The sequence below is a fragment of the Dermacentor silvarum genome, chromosome 9 (genome assembly GCF_013339745.2).
Source record: "Dermacentor silvarum isolate Dsil-2018 chromosome 9, BIME_Dsil_1.4, whole genome shotgun sequence".
Lineage (NCBI taxonomy): Eukaryota > Metazoa > Arthropoda > Arachnida > Ixodida > Ixodidae > Dermacentor > Dermacentor silvarum.
The window spans coordinates 124532149-124551257 of record NC_051162.1 but is presented as its reverse complement, the minus strand read 5'-3'; the positions used below and the strand labels follow the sequence as shown (position 1 = coordinate 124551257).

General features: G+C 46.2%; 1 protein-coding gene across 14 annotated transcripts in view; it reads left to right on the top strand.

The window, feature by feature from the left end:
* LOC119464238 (uncharacterized) overlaps positions 1–19109 on the top strand; it is a 92459-nt gene that overhangs the window by 25724 nt on the left and 47626 nt on the right. For 9 of the 14 annotated variants that reach the window (XM_049655510.1, XM_037725135.2, XM_037725133.2 and 6 more), the window contains 2 exons: positions 8404–8481; positions 12045–12134. The exons of 2 other annotated variants lie outside the window; for them this stretch is intronic. In XM_049655510.1, the coding sequence (XP_049511467.1) occupies positions 8404–8481; positions 12045–12134 (168 nt within the window). The remainder of the gene's footprint in view (positions 1–8403; positions 8482–12044; positions 12135–19109) is intronic. 3 more of the 14 variants (XM_049655511.1, XM_049655507.1, XM_037725128.2) reach the window with 1 other exon arrangement.

Below are 19109 nucleotides of genomic sequence, written 5' to 3'. Positions count from 1 at the left end.
ACATTGCCATATTTCTTAATATAGCTGGAAGCGTGTAGCAAACATGTTCAAATGCCCACTGTGATTCGCATTATTAAGGTGCATTTCGAGTGCTCGTGAAAATACGACGTTATCACCTGTCGCATTCCCCGCAAGTTTAGAGCAGTGATGCACTTATAACTAATAAATAATCAGCGTCAAAGCGACATCAAATATGTACTCTGTGTTATCAAACGAGTAGGAGCTTTTCTTTTTTTAGAAACTTCTTACACCACATTTACAATACGAGTGCCTCAAGGTAAATAATGGCATCCAAATCTTGTGGAAAATTGAAGATTGTGATTTCCAGAGGTAACCCCTTTATGCCATCCCAACCCTGAACTGTGCGCTGTGCTGCTGGCACATTTCTTTATCATTGCCGCTTTTGTTTTCGGCTTTGTTAGTTGTACTGCTCTACGTGACCGCTAGCTGTCATTCGCATGTAAAATTCTGCGGTAGGCCGCACAAAAGCAGCGCCTTGGATGACGCTGCAGAACGTAAGTAATTGCAGAAGATGTGGGTAACTGCAAAGGAAATGTTCATTTCGCTTTTTAATCAAAAGAAGCGGAGTCTCTTAGTGCTTCCTTAAAGGGCAACTCCAGCAAATTTTTTAATTTTTTTTACTGTGTCGAGGTAATGAAATTTTTAGGTTCCCGAGACGGCCCTGTCACGCGTCTGATAGAATCGTTCTGCAAATTCAAAAATAATTTTAAATAAGCAAAAAAGCAAAAGAACGAAAACAAAAACTGACAGAGCAGACCAGCGAACCTCTTCGTGTGACGTCATGACCGCCACAACAGCGGCGAAGGCGCGCAAGGTATGCCGGTCTCGCCCACGCGAAGAACGGCACCGGCTAAGAGCAGAAGCACAGCTCATTTATGACCGCGCCGGACCTTCGGGTGGCAATGTCAGCTGCACCAGCTCTTCGAATGTGTCAAACAGTGACAGCTACGATTCCGACGAATTCAGTAGCCAGAAATCACCGTTCCCATTCGAACCACCACCTCGACAGCCAGCGCCCGTGCATAACATGTCGCGCTGCAATACGAAGAACAAGGGTAGTCCTAACTACTGTTTTTTTTTATTTATTCATTTCAAAATAACTTACAGGCCCCATGAGGAGCATTGAGTAAGGGGGGGGGGGGGCATCACTGCAAGACAGTTGTGCACGTGATTATCGAGACACGAGAACTGCAACAATGACTAGAAGTCATCGCTACAACACAGGTTTACAAATGAAGAAAGATGCGGTAGCCTATAAAACATTGGCTAAATTTTGCCACGCACATTGCTCGCGCACACATCTAACATCTTGTAAGAAAATGTGTAGTTTAAAGGCATAAAAATAGAATACAAACCATACGCAGATGAACACAAATAACCGTTCGGGGTATAGCGTACAACGTACTGACCGCTATTTTATGTGTTTTACCCTTTCCCAAAGAAGCGTTTCGCATACCAACTATAAGATGTTGTGGCGCACTGCCTTTCGCATTTGTATCCCGAAAGAACGCCGCTGAGAGTCCAAAGCACCGACCGGTGCATTTGTTAGCATCGGCAGCTACAGTGATGGCTCGATCGTCGCTCGCTTGAAATATAATGCTAGCTGCAGCATCAGTGACCTCCCATAATTTGGGAACATAGCAAAATACACAGATTTTGTGCATTCAAACACCGTTGCATGCTGCGCAGAACAAGGCGCCAAATCTGATTCATCACTCCTAGAGAACAGTATTGAGAGTAGCTCTGTAGAGGTTAGTGCTGAACCAACAGCGCAGTCAGCATGTAGATTGCCTGCTACTAAGGCAGCCGATGCAGATTTATGCGGTGCTACACACCACAGGTTTACGTATGCAAGCAGTTGACGTACGCAACCTGATTCCTGGGGCGTGGTGACTTGAGGGATATCAGGGCCACACAGGAGTCTCTATACATGACCCAGCATCTCACTAGCTGCTTTAAAATTTAGCTGAAGGCTGCTCGCAGTGCAGCCAGCTACGTGGCAATAAGAGGTCCTGCGACTGAGCTTCGCTGAAATAGCGACACCTGTTGACGGAATACACTTAGCTATGGCAGATGGATCAATTGTCACAGAGTGGTCAGTGTAGTTGAGAAGGCGTAGTTCACAGCAGCATGCGATATGTGGTAGCGCAAAACACTTTAATGCTGGCTTGGGGGTTCTGTGCATTTCATGCATGGCACATTATAACTGTGTCCTCCGCAAAGATACAATCCTCCGCTGTAATGCCACCGGCTAAATGTACACACAATTACACATGTCGCAGTGCTTATTTTTGAAAGAATTTATACCCTCCTACGTCAGAAGCATAAAGCGCTATATAAGTCACAAAAGCTCATCTCGGAAACCCATTTGACCTATATTTATAATAACCGTATACCTATATAATTTCTTTTAAACAAACGGTTGTTTATATAGAATCCCGTATCATAATATTGCTTTTATGTATATGGCGCATACACGCAGCATATGATATTTAAAAAATTAAGTGATGGGGTTTTACGTGCCAAAACCACGATCTGATTATGAGGCACGTCGTAGTGGGGGACTCCAGAAATTTGGACTCCCTGGGGTTCTTTAACGTGCACCTAAAACTAAGTACACGGGTGTTTTCGCATTTCGCCCCCATCGAAATGCGGCCGCCGTGACCGGGATTCGATCCCGCGACCAGCATATGATATTAATGGCGGAGCTGTTTAAGGTCGAGGTTGATCCCCACGGAGCGATGGTGTTCGCAGTTTCAAGCCAAGTGGACAGAGTGTGAAATGACGAGAGGAGGTGCAGAGAGAGAAAGAAAGAGAGACAGACAGACAGAGAGCGAGAGAAATAAATTAATAAAAGAAAATAAACTTTCTTGGCGAGGCGGGATTCGAACCCAGGTATATTCGTACCGAAGGCGAGCGTCATAGCCACTAGGCTATAGACTTATTTTTTCATTAATACATGGAAAATAAATCTGAAGATATATTACAGTGCGAACATAGCTACACACTTTTAACTCGGGCAAACACACACACATGCGTCCAACAAGTGCATGCAGTCAGGCGGAGGTTCCTGCGTACAGACTTCTTACATAAGCTGCCCTTTCATGAAAGAGTGATCTTGTATAGATCGCGGGCTTTCGGCATGGCAATAACACATTCTAGCTCTCCGTAGGCTGTATAAACCCAGTACTATGAACATGACATGGGCAGGACCGCCAGTAATCTTAAACGGTAGGGACCTAATTGCGTATGGAATGATGTCAATGTCCTTTTTAACCGTCCGTTAGAGAATGTCCCAGAAAAATATAGCATTCGTACAGTCTATAAAACAGTGATCTATGCTTTCAGCCATATAGTGGCGGTTTCAGCACGTGGACAGACCATGACTTCGCGGACCACGGCACGAAGCAGCCCCTCGCGTTCAACCAGGCTTTAACACGAAGTGTTTCGAATGCAAATTAAAGAAAAATGTTTAAACTCCAGGAGGCATACACATTTTACGGACCCGCCTAAGTAAATCCAGATAAGGCCGATTTAAATAAGCTGCACGATACGAAGGATAAGCGAAAATCGAGTTCACCAGTGCAGCAGAAATTGCTTTTCGACTCGCAGTGAAATTGTACTCTAGGCTAAATCCAACTTTCAAGAAAAGGAATGAATCAACGACCTCCTTGAGAAAGCCCCAAGGAGCCTGTGGGACAACTTTGGCATGGGATGACACTACTATATTAGGAAGATGATGAGCTAATCGGAGCTGTAGCGTTTCACGCAAAAACGGATGGTCACTGTCTCGAAAGAAAAATAGGCGCGAAACAATTTGCCTGACGAAGGCTGCTTGCAGAACACGCGTTTATGGTAACCATATCATTGCGTTGTACCGACGATTGTAACACAACCTACCATGGGCGAGAGAAAGAGAAAGTGAGAGCGAGAGAGAGACAGACACAGAGAGAGAAAAAGAGAGAAAGATCGAGAGATAGACAGAGATTGAAAGAGAGTGAAAGAAATATACAGAAACACAGATATATATATAGAGAGAGGGAGAGAGTCGGGATTTGAATTCGGGTACTCACGGTCCGAAGGCGAGCGTCATACCCACTACGCTATACACCGACGCTTGCAGAGCTCAGCTGTTTCATCAGATTTCACAAGTGTGGAAGTGGCTTAGTCCACAGGCACAGGAGTGCCTGTGGACTTCTATTCCTAAATAACGTATTAGTGTTGCTCTTTAGCAACAAACACTACATTTTCCATAGCATTCCTTGACATTCTCCTGACGAAATATAAATTTGTACATTAGCAGCGAGTCAGGTTGAAGACAATCTAAAGAGGTCAAATAAAAGAGGCCAGAACAAGTTTCTTCTGAAATATTAATGAAAACATCATAAATATATTTACTCGGCATATTCTATAAGAGCCAGCGACGCCTTCTAAATTTTCTCCGAAATTTTCAAAGCTTAATTGCGAAGCATCTGGCGCTGAATATCATTTACTCTAGAATTGTGACAAGCACTTTGTTTTCATATTTCAAGCGTATTTCGTATATGCAAGCAATCCCGAATGACAAAAATGATTTTTTTGTTATTGGGCACAATATTGTGGGGCTCAGGGACTTTTTGGCATTCTTTTTTGGCATGCTTTTTGGCATTCCGATGGTTCCCAGTATAGTGTTTTGCTGCTCAACAGACTGCTGAACGACACTGCTGGCCAACAATGTTTTTTTTTTCTTAGGGAAAGCTAAGCCTCGATGTAACCACCGTTAACACTGTCGTGAATGCTTCGGCAGTATATTTCTCACATTGCCTGTAAAATTTGAAAACTCCATTGTTTCAGAGTGAGACTTGTCAACAGAAACAGCAAAATGGAGTGCACCAGCCGATTTCGAAACCGAGCCGAAGCTACGCCGACGCTCTGATACATGGAAAGGGCCCCAAAAGTAGCACCGCTGCCGATTTGAAGAGGTACAGATAATAAAATTATCCCAGGAAGCACTATGAATATGTGCGCAAAAGGACAAAGTTGGGTTGGAAATGAGCTGACATTCTTCCATTCCGGTTTCTTGGTACAGAGGCGCCGCATCACCACGTCAGGAGAGCGAATCATTTACCCTGCATCGAAAGCAACCCAATTCTACTAGAAACACACCGATCTTGAAGACAAATGGAAGCAAACAAATCAGCCCTAAGTCTTCTATCCATGGATTGAATGGAAGAGCGTCGTCTCGGCATCGTAATAACTCCAGAGAAGGAACCTCGGTTGCGCAGGAGTCCCGACATGAAGAACGCCCACGCTACATGACACGTAGTCAAACGAAGAAGTTAAGAGATGAAGAGAAAGCACACGTTCGATGAACAATAATCAGCGCTGAATACGAAGCATGCTTTTCAGCAGCACTTTCACGTGGCAAAATAAAAATACATGACTGCAATCATCCCTAAGCCGGGTAAGCCACCGCACATCGACAATTTGAGGCCCATCTCTCTTACTTCCTGCATCGCCAAGGTCGCGGAACACGCGATCCACAACAGAATTGTTGCACATATTGAGGACAGGGAACTCTTTAGGCACAACCTAGTTGGGTTCAGACAGTCCCTATCAACACAGGACGCTATGCTTCTTCTCAAGAGGGCTATTTTTGATAATAAGACCCGTGATGTAAGGGGAATCCTCGCGCTGGACCTCGCCAAAGCTTTCGACAGGGTCAAACACAGGCACATACTGCGAGAAACTTCTGCCCTTAACCTGGGAAGGAACTTTCACGACTTCACCAAATCCTTTCTGGCAAACCGCAAGGCGCACATCAGGCTAGGAACGGTTTCGGGAGGTCCATACGAGCTGGGAAACCGTGGCACCCCGCAGGGCTCGGTCCTCTCCTCGCTACTGTTCAACATAGCCATGCACAGGCTTTCCGCTCGCCTCGCCGAGATTCAGAACGTGGGACACGTCATTTACGCGGATGACATATCGATCTGGGTGCTGGGAGGATCAATGGCCACAATTGAACACTCATTACACAACGCGCTAGAAACCATCGAAGGATTCCTCTCCGACACGGGGCTCGATCTCTCCCCGTCCAAATCGGAACTCTTGCTGTACAGACAATCTAGGCAGGGAGTCAGAAACCTCGAGCCTCTGTAAAGTCTTCCGATAGTTATCAAAGCCAAAAACGGACAGCCAATACCGAGGGTAGACTCGGTCAAAATTATAGGTCTGCTCATCGACGCCAAGGGTTGCAATGCGACGGCTCTCAATAAGCTCTCTGGTCAGGCTGGAAACCGTCATCAGAACGATCACCCGCACCTCCAACCGAAGAGGCGGGCTAAAGGAGGACAATCTTATCAAAGCTTTCCAGGCCTTCTTCCTAAGCCACATTACCTATATAACCCCTTACCTTAATTGGAGCAGGGTAGAGAAGGCCAAATTAGACGCGCTTAAAGAACGAGCCTCAAACGTGTGCTGGGACTTCCCCAGTCCACGAGCACGGAACGACTACTGAAGCTAGGGCTCCATAACACGATAGACGAAATTATAGAAGCCCACTTGGCGGCGCAGGTTTATAGACTGTCGTCCAGCAAGGCAGGAGTTAGAATACTAAACGAGGCAGGCATTCGGCCCAGGCACGACCCGGAGGATAAAGTCTGTCTACCCAAAAACGTTAGTTCCCTAATCAAGGTAGACACGATTCCGTGCAACATTCACCCAGTACACAATGAGGGTAGAAGACGTGCGAGAGGTCAGGCAATCCTCAAACAGACCACTCGACAGGGACTACACGCTCTATTCGTAGACGCCGCTAGATACGACAGTGAAGACGCGTTCGCCCTATCGGTAGTGGATGCGAAAGGAAATCTGGTGAATGCGGCCTCTGTGCGCACCAATTCTCCTCACGAGGCGGAGGAGGCGGCTATCGCCCTGGCCATACACAGCGCACATTCTCCCCTCTTCGTCTTCTCGGATTCCCGTACAGCCGTTAGGTCCTTTTCGGCGGCGCGCGTATCGAAACGGGCGAATAGAATTGCGATCAACATGCTCACTAATTTCAGTCAAATTGGCACGGAAGCATATTTCCACATTTCATGGTTCCCGGCCCACCTGGGAGACTCAGTCCAACCGCACGGCTGCAACCCCAACGAACGGGCTCACCGGCTGGCGCGCGATTTCACGACCCGCGCAGCCGTCAACGGCCCTCCTCGTAACGAGGCTAGCATCCAGAAAGACCCATTGGGCACCTTTCACGAGATCGTCTCACACTACCGCTTGGTAAGGAGGTGGTTCTCTCCTCCTCACCCAAAACTAAATAAACCACAAGCTAGCACCCTCAGAATGTTACAAACCCGCACGTACCCCACTCTGCGGTCCCTTAGCAGGATAGACCCGCACTTCCCGCAGTCGTGCCCCAAATGCGGAGTCGACTCATGCTCTTTCGATCACATGCTCTGGCTGTGCCCAGCCATAGAAAACTCTATACTTGCCACGAAGGAACAGTGGGAGGAGTTCCTAAGAAACGACCACCACCACATCCAACTCCAGGCAGTCCAGAGGGCCCACGACATCGCAACGGGATTTCGCCTCCCGGTGCCATCGTGGGCGGAGCCACCCACTTGACCTGAGGGAGCCTTCGGCTCCCCCCTGGCCAGTTTCTCAGGACCAATAAATGTTCTTGTCTTGTCCCTGCAACAAAACCAAAACAGTTTCGTCGGAATATTTTACGTCTATAATTTTGATATCGCAACAAAGGCGCCTCAAGTCCACCTATTGAACCGCTTGGCTCTGCAGTCTTCTATTTATAGGTCAAAGTATTGTTCCGTATATGAATGCAATTAAAAGGACAGAATGCTGCTGATTGAATCATCAGTATGCAAGTTTTGTATTTATGCAACTCTAGGTACGCTTTACTACAGCCATGTAATAAAAAGTTGAACTTACCAGCAGTTGCCGAACAAGAGAATGCTCATCCTGGAGCAAACGTTTTGACAAGTTTAAGGCTTCCTTTGCCTTACGAAGACAACTCGTATTGTCGAGCTTTTGGCTACGGGCTTATAATTTCATGGTTGGTCTACTGTCGATCAGTAATATGGCTTGTGATTTTTCCACTGAAGTAATCAACGCGGCCGCACAAAGAAATATTTACTCAAAGCCAAAGGTTGGACGAGGCGACGTTTCTTCGCCAGGTTGGCGAAAACAAGTTTATTTGTCGGAACGGTGGATCCAGACAGACAATTCCTTTGTTCAGTCACAATTGAACCGTAAGCGGCTAGTTTCGGCTTTGTTGTCAATCTTTTATCGGCTTTCTAAAGTGTGTTGCGTTTCTACACGTCGTTCTGTGGCAGGTGTATTACAAGCGCAGTCTTCAAGTTGGTTCCTGTTCTTTTTCTATCACAGAGCAAAAAGACAAAAGTGGCACCACCAAAGCGCGACGAGAACCCACCACTTCCAAGAACTAACTCCAAAGCTAATAAGGTTGTAATCAATGTCAAGTTCCTTTTTTTTCTGCATACAGAGAACGTGTAGTGGTCAATCATTTACACATATTTTTCGAGGGACTCATCGGCGCCTAACATGCATTCAGGAAATTTTATGAGTTTGAGAACGAAGCATTTTTTGCGAACCCTTGCAAACTTTCCTGCCTGTGACTGAGTGCCTTTGGCTTTCCCAATAATTCATACTGAAAAAAAAATGAAATATGTGTCTGATGGTGGAATCAAACCCCAGTCCCACAGCACAAGCAGTCCGATGCTCTAACCATTCGGCAACAATATTTTTTTTTTCTTTCACGATATTTAATAGTAAGCGTTGCACGTATACTCTACGGTTGGCCCGACAGAAGTATTCGTGCGATAGAAGTATACGGCCACCACCGCGCGTACACTTTGAGATTACGGCCGCGTATGTCACAATGCGTAGCATGGGTGCACGAGCGCACACGAGCGCGCGCCACTTTCCTTTACGACAAAGACGCACGAAATAAATGGGCAAACTTGCCACAGTCGAATGACCGCTACACCAAGACTTTGCTTCACATAAATTCGAAGATGTGCGTTGGGTCCACAACATGTTTTTTTTTTTTTTTTTAATATTTGGAGTTACTATACGGCGCACTTTCAATGTCAGGGTCATGGAGTATAATATACAGGAGCTCCAGCTCACCTACCTTGCAATGCACATGGCGCGGCCTACTAATGTCCCAGTGATAACAGGCGCACAGTATTCCACCCTGCTCTCGGCCTTCGCTCACCTCATTCCGTCTTCATGGCTTTCCAACGCACAATCCTTCCTTTCTGCCTTCCCTAGCTGATGGCGCTAAATATTCGCACCCTGCCGTGGTCAAGATGAGAAAAGAACTTGTCGACGATGCTTTCAGCTACCAAAATATTAAGTGGAATTGAGTGGATGGATAGTGCGCTCTCACTGTTGTCGCCGCTTAAAGCGGTATATTATCACGTGGTGCGTTTTTCAATTGCGATTGTGACGAGCCGATTTCGAAGACTTAAAAAGTATCATGTTGCCGAAGTTAAATATCGCTGTTATACTAGCGGAGATAAAGGCGATAACAGTGCGACGTTTCAACGTAGCAATAGCACCATATTGGCGTGTGATGGTACTTGTAGGCACCAAGCTAATCTACACATAAATCAATATGAAATGCTTTGTGCGTCGGTGCCAGTCTGCTACTGCATTCGCAATGATCACTCGAGTAATATCGCACTTGTTCAAAGCAGAGGTCTAGCATAACACAGTGAGCTAGCGTCCCTGCGGGCCAGCGTAGTGCCTTAATATTAGAGCACTGCTGCAACCAGTCACCAAACGACATGATGTAGTATGTGGAAAACATCTTAAAGCTTTAATGGCAGCTGGTGATGTTAGCCTGGTGGCCGGACTCGTATGATGTATAGCATGCCGGCTGAAGCATGCCACGACACAGGCCGAAACATGCCGTAAACTGACGTTTATGAACACGCTTGAGTAAGTACATCTATACATCAAGATTTCTGTCCCTAAGGTACTGAATGTGCACAAACGTGAAGCAATTTACAGCTTTACATTTCAGTTTTTTTTTATTCACAAATGTATTTTAGTAAAACCATAGCGTACAAAATTCGATTGTTAACAGCTGCGACAATCAGACTGGCATTTGCAGTAGAAAATGCTTATGCATTTAAAAGCAAGAAAAAAATTCAGAGGCCTTCCACTAATGTGAAGATGGGAGCCGGCGAAGCTGTGACTATGGTGCGTCTGTTGTAGTGAATATTGCTGCAGTGAATTTATAAATTATCATTATTTACTACATCGAGCGTCTTCGGCATGTTCGTCTAAGAGCACGGACACCGGCGTATTGTTTTTGCCTGGCGCGATGGCCATGTAATGCGTTTCCTGCGCCAAGTCCGCCCGTGACGCCGTCAAGATTTCTCCCGCTCCTGCTTTCGGTGGCTCATGCCCGCATATCCAACGTGGGTACGACCCACACCTGATTTCTTTATATCTTTCTTTCTTAGCTTCTTTCTTTCGTTCCTTCTTTCTCTGTTTCTGTTGCTCTATCTTGATTTCTTTCCTTCTTTCTTTCTTTCTTTCTTTCTTGTCCCTGGCTCATACCCGCATATCCTTAGCTCATACCTGCATATTCCATGCGGGTATGCGCCGCACGTGATTTTATTATCGTTAATCATGACATAACTGACGAGCATGTAATGTGATTGACGTCATTACCTATGAGTCATGTTAGTCATACATTGGTATGACTAACGTGACGTTTTGGTAAATACCGAGTGAACGAGACGCCACAAAATGCTTGCCCACTTCCGGTGTACACGGACGCGATCTCCTGGAACCCAGCCAATAACAGCTTCGCTGTAATATCCCCCAAACTTCAGCAGGGGACAAGCGGTACTCGCTAGAGCACGCACACCCACACTGCGCCGCGTGACCAACCACGGAAATGTGTGCTCTACTACAATTGAATTAATCAACAAAGCCCACTACGCATGACCACACTCCCCGCCCCGCTTGTACCACTGCGGACGAAGCACCTCTGGGTGCTAGTAACAAGTTTCCGAGCCATTTATGATTTGCGCCAAAAAGCAGCTGGCTCGGAGGGACTCTAATCGCAATGCCTTAGAAGGCGAGTCGGCGCTCCTGATTATCTTACTCCGTGGCCACAGTCCCCATGTACAGTCGTCAACACGCTTGTTTATAGCGCTAGAATGCCGTGTTTTGGTTTGCACGGGGTGCCGTCTACTAGTAACGCTCGATTCGTGATTGCATCTGAGCATGCGCAATAACGCTGGAATAGCATTTAGCATTTAGCAATAGCGAATAGCATTGCACACCTTGACAGGTGTTTAGCTGTCTCCGGCTGCTACTGCCTATGGCGCAGCCGCGGTAGCCCTATCTTGAAAGCGATATGCGATGCGGACAGTCTAGACGTCTATACGCACTGAGGGCCAATAGGTTAGTGCGCGTCTTCCGCATTCAAACGTCACTAATTTTTTTTATTATACGTAAAAAAATTTGTTAATTATGCATAACACGTCCTATCAAATGGGGAAGTTTTAGCAGTTCTCTCGACGTCGCATGACACGGGTGAAGTGGGCGTGACCCAAAAACTGTCGTCCAATGATGGAGGGGTAACATCAGAACTGGAATAATAACGGATTGAAATAGCTTTACGGTATATCGCTCCAGTAATCTGGCTTGTGTTTGGAGAGTTGAAGTGATAAACAGGGGCCGAAGAAAATCTTCAGTCAATGCTGCAGGTTTCAACAAGAAAGTTCTCTCCGCTGCCCTTACTAATTCGAGTCCCCTTAATCGCAGGATTTGTGGCTTCAGTCTAAGGATTTCTTTGTTCGCCCAATGTTCAGCAGTAATGCGGTTATCTTTCTCTTTGTCGTAAATCTCGTATTGTCTCTTTACGCTCCGTGCGTAAAGAGACAATAGCGATATACTTAGCGATATACTATAACAAGGGTGTCTATATTTAAAACAGCAGGGTAATATGCTGTTCTGTTGCTTTTCTTTTTCTATCACAGAAACAAAAGAAGGAAACAACTAAGACAATGCGTGACGGGGACTCATCGCATCCAGGCACTTATTCCAACGCTCAGGCGGCATACTCGGGGGCAAGTGTTACCTCCTTACGGGCGAGTGGCAAAAAATGCAATGCTGAAAAAACCTCGCGCTGCAATCGATTGATCGCAGCTTCTATGGCGCTAGGACGATTATTCCGCAAAATTTGTTGTTGCTGCCGGTGCTGCTGCAGCGTTTCTCGCCGCGATGATTACACTTAGCTGCCTTATGAAGCTCACGTAGACAACCACGTAATTTTGATCTGATTGTGATCCTTTTTGGAGTCCTCACTCCGCCTGTACCTATGATGAGTAGAATACTTAGGTGCAGTTTGATGTAGATTTCGCTTGACAATCAAGATTAGAATGAAGGGTGAGGCTGTGTGTCGATAACCAGGTGTGTTTCAGCGTCGTGACTTTCTTTTCTTTCCCAAGGAGCAGCACTTAGTTTACAGTGCTGTATTTCAAGTGAACGCGTGAAGTATTTCACAATTCTCGTACATAGGCCAAGCAATGCCGTGTTCGCTCTTAAAAGAAATCATCAATTTCATTTAATAAAACAATGTTGTTTTTTATTAAGTTATACGCGTATTTTCTGTAGCGGGTACATAAGCTGCTGTAGAGCTGTGATAGGACTGGCCATGTAATGGGTTGCAGGAAAGTTAGATCTCGTCCCTGGCTTTTCAATTTTCTGCACCAGAGCTATTTCTTGATGTTAAGTTTGCTATTAATTCCGCATACCCAATGTTCTTATGGCACATCTCTCAAAAACATCACCACTTTTGGCTAATATATATATATATATATATATTGTGCGTGCGTGTGTGCGTGTGTGTGTGTGTGTGTGTGTGTGTGTGTGTGTGTGTGTGTGTGTGTGTGTGTGTGTGTGTGTGTGTGTGTGTGTGTGTGTGTGTTCGTAAATCGAGGTATATTGTCGACGTCGGCAACTGTGAAAGTGACATTTCAGTTTCACACGTGATGGCCTGTGTGTAAGCTAGAAGGGGCAGCACTCGTCCTCCAGAATGTCTTGCCCCGAAGCTTGCCACAGTAGTGAGATGAAACACAATTTCAAGCTCCTGCCTCGTATTATGTCGCTACGGCTCTTTAGCTTAAACAAAGCTGTACATTGATAGATAATTTTAAAGATATCGTGTGGCTAACTAATACGCTTTTATTGTTCGTTCCTCATTTCGGCTTGTACGAATAGCTGCAGTGATTTCGGCTTGTACCGTCTTTTGCAGTCGGGTAAGGAGCAGTGCAAGATCCCACTATCTAGCCATTACTACGAATTGGGGTTCTATTTTGCAATTTCCTGTTTTCGTATCATTTGTACATGACTGTGCGTATTATTTCTTGCTCAGCGGTAGTAGAAACTCGTGTTTCATGGTGCCGCATCATGCGTGAAATATTTATTTTTCTCTAAAATTCTACTCAGACCAGCCTTTGTTTCACAGTTAGAATGTGTGAACGCCAGCGTGAAGTGGTCTTCTTTCTTTTTTTCTTGTCGCCTTCTCTGTTTGCGCTACTTTTCTAAGCCACATCTGGTTGTGCTTCGCGCCTGCAGAAGACTGCTTAACGATACTTTTCAAAATCGTAGCCAGCAAGAGTAAAGCAAAACTCCGTTCTCTGTTTTCCCCCTTCAGAGCTTCTATGGAAGTAACAGGTCAAATACCGCGGCGACGGCTTATATCGGCCCCCCTGAAGACCTTGGAATGCCTAAATCCATGAAGATTCTTGATTTTATGTTCTCTCTTGCAGTTATGTGGCTATTGTTATGCCTTTATCTTGTGTGCTGCACATATTGGAAGACATTGGACCTCATTCGTGCAGTTCTTTTCAAATGGCTGTGAAACTTGGTCCTTTTTACTAATCACTACTAAAGTTGGCAATATCCATGTTGAGCTAAGAGGGAAAGTCGGTAAAGCTCTGAAAAACTACTGAAAAAGCACTTTAATTTATTTGAAATTGTACGGTAACACTAATGAGGAATGAAACCGTACTCTGTAGTTCACCTTCGTTCAAGATTTTCTTCACTGTAATAAAGGGAAATGTTCACCAGTCATCCTATTGTGTGGAACTTTGGTTGCTTTCGAACGGCCGTAAAGAGAACATTCTTTCCAATTCCTGATCGTAATAACTTCAACCGCGTACAATAGGGAGTTTTAGTATAGCGGAAACAGCAAACGCGAGGATTTAGCGTTAGCGTTGCGTGCTACAAACTGCGCATGCGCAGACCGTAAACGTAGCCAGAACTCTTACGTACGTACGCTATTTTCGGAATATAGCGTTCAACGCTAACGCACGCAAGGGATTCCGTACGTAGGCCAAGATGGCGGCGCCTGTTGAAGCGAGAGCCGTCCACTTCAGATCTGTTTGGCTCAATCGTTCCCCGCTAATGCTCATGTTTGGTTTATATTTGTGCGATGATGCTTCGACAGCGGCATAAAGGTGACAAATGGACGTTGTTTTCGATATACGTTCTCGATTAGTGGCGGGGTAGGCTTAACGAGAGGGTTTGCTCATGTTTGCTGATGTTTGCTGTATCCGCCTCAAGATGGCGCCCCAAGTGTATTTGCGTTAGCGCTAGCGTTTTGCTCCGTTCCGCTATTCTAAAACACTACATTGTACCGCGCAGTGCAGCCTTTCTTTGCGTTAGCGTTCCGTCGCACGCTAATGCTAATGTAAGCGTTTTCCGCTATACTAAAACTCCCTAATGATCTCGGCAGCCTCCGCAAACCTAGTTTATAGCAAAAAATATTCGTAACAAATAAAAAAGCAAATACAAATTGAGGCCTCATGGAGTGTCACTGCGGAAAAGACTGGACATCTCGAGTTGGGGTAACAGTTGTCATAATTTCGCCGTGGCAGGCTCATGTGACAACTCCAGCGCACAGAAGACGCACTATTGAGAAAGCAAACTCAATAGGCCTCACCGTTTCGTGCATCAAAAAGCGCGTTAACATTTCCGGTAACTCGGCTCAGTTTACTCATTTGTTCCAAAGTGTGTTTTATTTACCGACCTAAATAATGACATAGGAGACTGTAAACACAGAAATACAGGGAAATGTGGCCGAGTTTTTATGACTACTATTACTAGAAAGTAAACGTGCGGTATCTCAAGTCTCTGCCAGTGTTGCCGAAGTATTTCGCGCCTTTTCAATGGTTATTAAATTTAACTTATCGCCGTTGATGGCCACATGAGAAAATATCTTAGAACTATAAAGTAACAATTTGGTTCATTTTGTTGGCAGTAGATTTCGGTTTGCATTCTTGAAACGAACACATCCATGTCGGCTGTTTGCACCACCGCTGTAGTATATCTCACACCGAAAACGCATTTGAATGATCACAGAAGTCCTGTACCAGAGCGCTTTATGTACACTTCGTCGTCGCTGTCCTTAGCCCAGCTTATATATATACACCTTGAAGTCCGGCATTGCACCTGTTTGTACGAGTACAATAAGTGAAATTTGTTACTGTATTTAGGTATCCACTTAATGCGTCTTCTTACCGCTCCACCGTGATGTCATTCCTAGCTGAAATCGCGTTTCCATTTGAGATATAGAGCTGTAGATTAGAGGTATTGTAGTTAACTCTCAATCAGCTGCATAACGTGGAGCTAGTTTTTTGGCTATAGTGTTACTCTGGTCAGCTCAAGGTGGCGGGAGGGATCCTGGTCGTGGTGGCTGTATTTCTACGAGCACGAAATTCGAAAACGCTCATGTTTTTAAATTTAAGGGCACGGTAAATTAGACCCAATTAATCGGTAGCCGCCCACTTCAGTGTGCCTTGTAATAATATCGTTGTCTGAAGCGTTGAACCGCAAAATTTATTTTACCTTTTTCCACCTGCCATGCGAAGAACTTATACTGGTTTGCACACAAATTAAGACTACTTTTGCGCATTTTAGAGATTGTAGAAACACTACCAGGTGTCCTTATTTTTTCAAACTTAAAATGATGAGAATAAACGAACAGGAAGGCTACCAGAAACTTATAAGTAGGGTTCTGCGTTTCCGAATTAAAAAAATTGAAAAACAGTCGCCGGTGAAACAAATTGACAACTTACATCTATGCTACACGTTTCAAACGAAACTTTTGTCCGAACGGTAAAACATTGACTCAATTACATGAATAGTAAGGTTGCGCTAGAACTCCACGGACAGTCTTCAAATATAGGAGGGTGGGACATCTTGGGGCAACACAGCCCGCAAGACATTTCCTGGAGGGCATAAGAAGCAGCGCGCTCGCAGCTAACAGACGTCTCACGTGGCCTCAGAGAGCGAACGGTGCGCGCTTTAACACACACCCTGCTGTGTCTGGCGGTCGTTTGGGACAAAGAAGGCCTCACCGACAGACGTGAAGCTGCGGAGTGCTCTTCACGCTTGTCGTTTCTCGCGGCTGGCGACCGTCACCGTCACCTGCGACTAATGGATGAGCAATTAGTCCCTAGGCTTAAATGGGTCATCGGCCTCGTGCGTCGCTAGAACGGCAACGTCGCTCTTGGTGTGTTTCCGTGAAGCACCAGTGCCCGCCCAAACTTGCGATGAGGCCCGGCACCGACTGTGACACGCCAACCAGGAGCTCCTTCCGAGACGACAGCCACTACCCTCCCTGGAAACGGTGGCTTCCGCGAAATGACCGTCACGTAGGGGCGACTAATTCTTGCAAGGGGCCAGCGTCGACCATTCCCGTGAGAAACACATCAACGCTCGGCTGCCAAGGTGTCAACCGTAGCCTGGTGTGCGGGGGCGATCAGTGCAACATTGGAGGCGAAGCCCAGTGGAACGGGTACACATCATTGGTGGGATATGGCGAACAGGTCGAAGATGGTCATTGGCCAAGAAGAACTAAAGTGCATTCCCTCATCGAGTGAAAGAGGGAAACGAAAGGGAGAAAAAGCGGGACTTGAGTGTGGTGGAGACGCTCGGAGATGTAAACGCTCGGACATGCAAATACGTTGTTAGCATGTAGACGGCTCCAATATCATGGAGCCTTTCGGGTAATATATAAGGTACATTTGTATATAAAACCGTTTTCTGATCTCACTGGACATCTCCTTCTCCCGGCACCTGGCACGGCACCATCCATGGAACCTTCGTGGTCGCTCGGACCCTCGGACTTCGCAGCAGCCCCCTATCTCGGACGCCGTCGGTCTCTAATTGGTGGCGCAATAATAGCCGCCATTGGCATTGCAGACGTCGCACCTCGTTGCTTGGGGGCGTGCGCCACCACCCGATTTAGAGAGTTCAGCCTTATCCATCCATCCATCCATCCATCCAATCTCGATGATGCACGAGAGACCAACAGAAAACAGTTGGTGTTACGCAGCAAACAGTGAAATATAAGACTGTCTTACGATAATGTTTACTTCTCAGACCCGAGCATACACGTAGCAGAACCCGCCGTGGTTGCTTAGTGGCTATGGTGTTGGGCTGCTAAGCACGAGGTCGCGGGTTGGCGATAGCAATTATATGGACACTCCAAAGCAGATTTCTGCCGTCGGCGTCGCCGTCGTCGTCGCCGTCGCCGTCACCGTTAGGTTCCGTATGACGTCAATAGAGATGAAATCGTCGCCGCGCGCCGCCGAACGCTGTATGTGCGAGTGAAAGGGTGCGAGGGACGCGCGCTTTCACGGGGAGTGAACCCACGGCGGAGAACAAACGCGCGTTCTGCGCCGTGTTCCCTTAAGGGCTGCAGAAGTAGGCGTCTCTTTTTTCCTTTACAATCACCAACGCCGCACGCATTTTGTGCGAACGCGGGCAAAACGCCGACGGCGTCGACAACAGTTCTGCGTGTTGCCGGTGCTGCTGCATGTCCAAATTTATACAGCTGATAAAGCTACTATCATTACTCCGTGTAGCTGTCTACAAATTTGCTATCGCAATTGATGCTTCGCCTTTCAGGTGAAACTGCGACCACTTTTTTCTTTTGTTCTCTTTTTCGGTCGCGCAGACATCGCCGCTGGTTCTGCGTGGTTAATGTCACGTAGAATGGCCGTGGCTCTCTCTTTCTTTTTTCTTCGTCTACTTTCTTGTAGCACAGGAAAAATGATAGGGACACGGAAAGGCACAGTAAACAAACACGTCGTGCTAACTTTCAGCAACAGATTTATTTCCCGTTCTCGCAGGCGCACTTATGATCCTCAATACGCCATAAGACAAGTGTACATTGCTCGGAAAATATGAACGAAACCGGGAAAACCACACGCAGGCACTTTTGCGGCCGCACTGATTATTTAGAAGGTTTTTTTTTTTTAGTTATGGGGTTTTACGTGCCAAAACCACCATATGATTATGAGGCACGCCGTAGTGGCGGACTCCGCATTAATTTGAACCATCTGGGGTTCTTTAACGTGCACCTAAATAAAAGTACACGAGTGTTTTCTGCATTTCGCCCCCATCGAAATGCTGCCGCCGTGGCCGGGATTTGATCCCGCGATCTCGTGCTTAGCAGCCTTATTTAGAAGGGTGTTCGTTCAACGGGAACTGAGGTAATCGAGCTCTTTTATGGGTAAAGAAATTGATGGCTTTCTGCCGCATGCCTCACCAAATGTGGCTATGTTCGTAGCTTCCATAGTGATTTCGAATTGCTTCTAATCATGATAACAGTTTCTTTAACGTGTATGAGACGTCGCCTGGACGTCACTTGAATTTTGTTGCCATAATGCTGCATGGTCGTGGGATTTTTCAACTCATGAGCCATTTAAGGTGTTCACCCTAATAGAACCACAGGAATGATAAAACTCAAGTTCATGTCATTCGGCCGGGATTACGGGCCCGTGGTTCGTCTACATTTGGGGAAGGAAATGCGATAAGCTATATGCGTTTTTCGTGACACGGACTGCGCACAATAAGTTCAGCCTGATCACCAAGCGGTGCATCAAGCGGCGTGCGAACTGCTCATCAGGCTTACCTGTCTAAAGAAGGATTCAGGCCAACTGATACCAATAATTACGGATTTAGAACGAAGCTGAGTCCACTAGCTGTTCTGCATGATGTACAGCATATCCTCCCGTGCACCTGCAGGT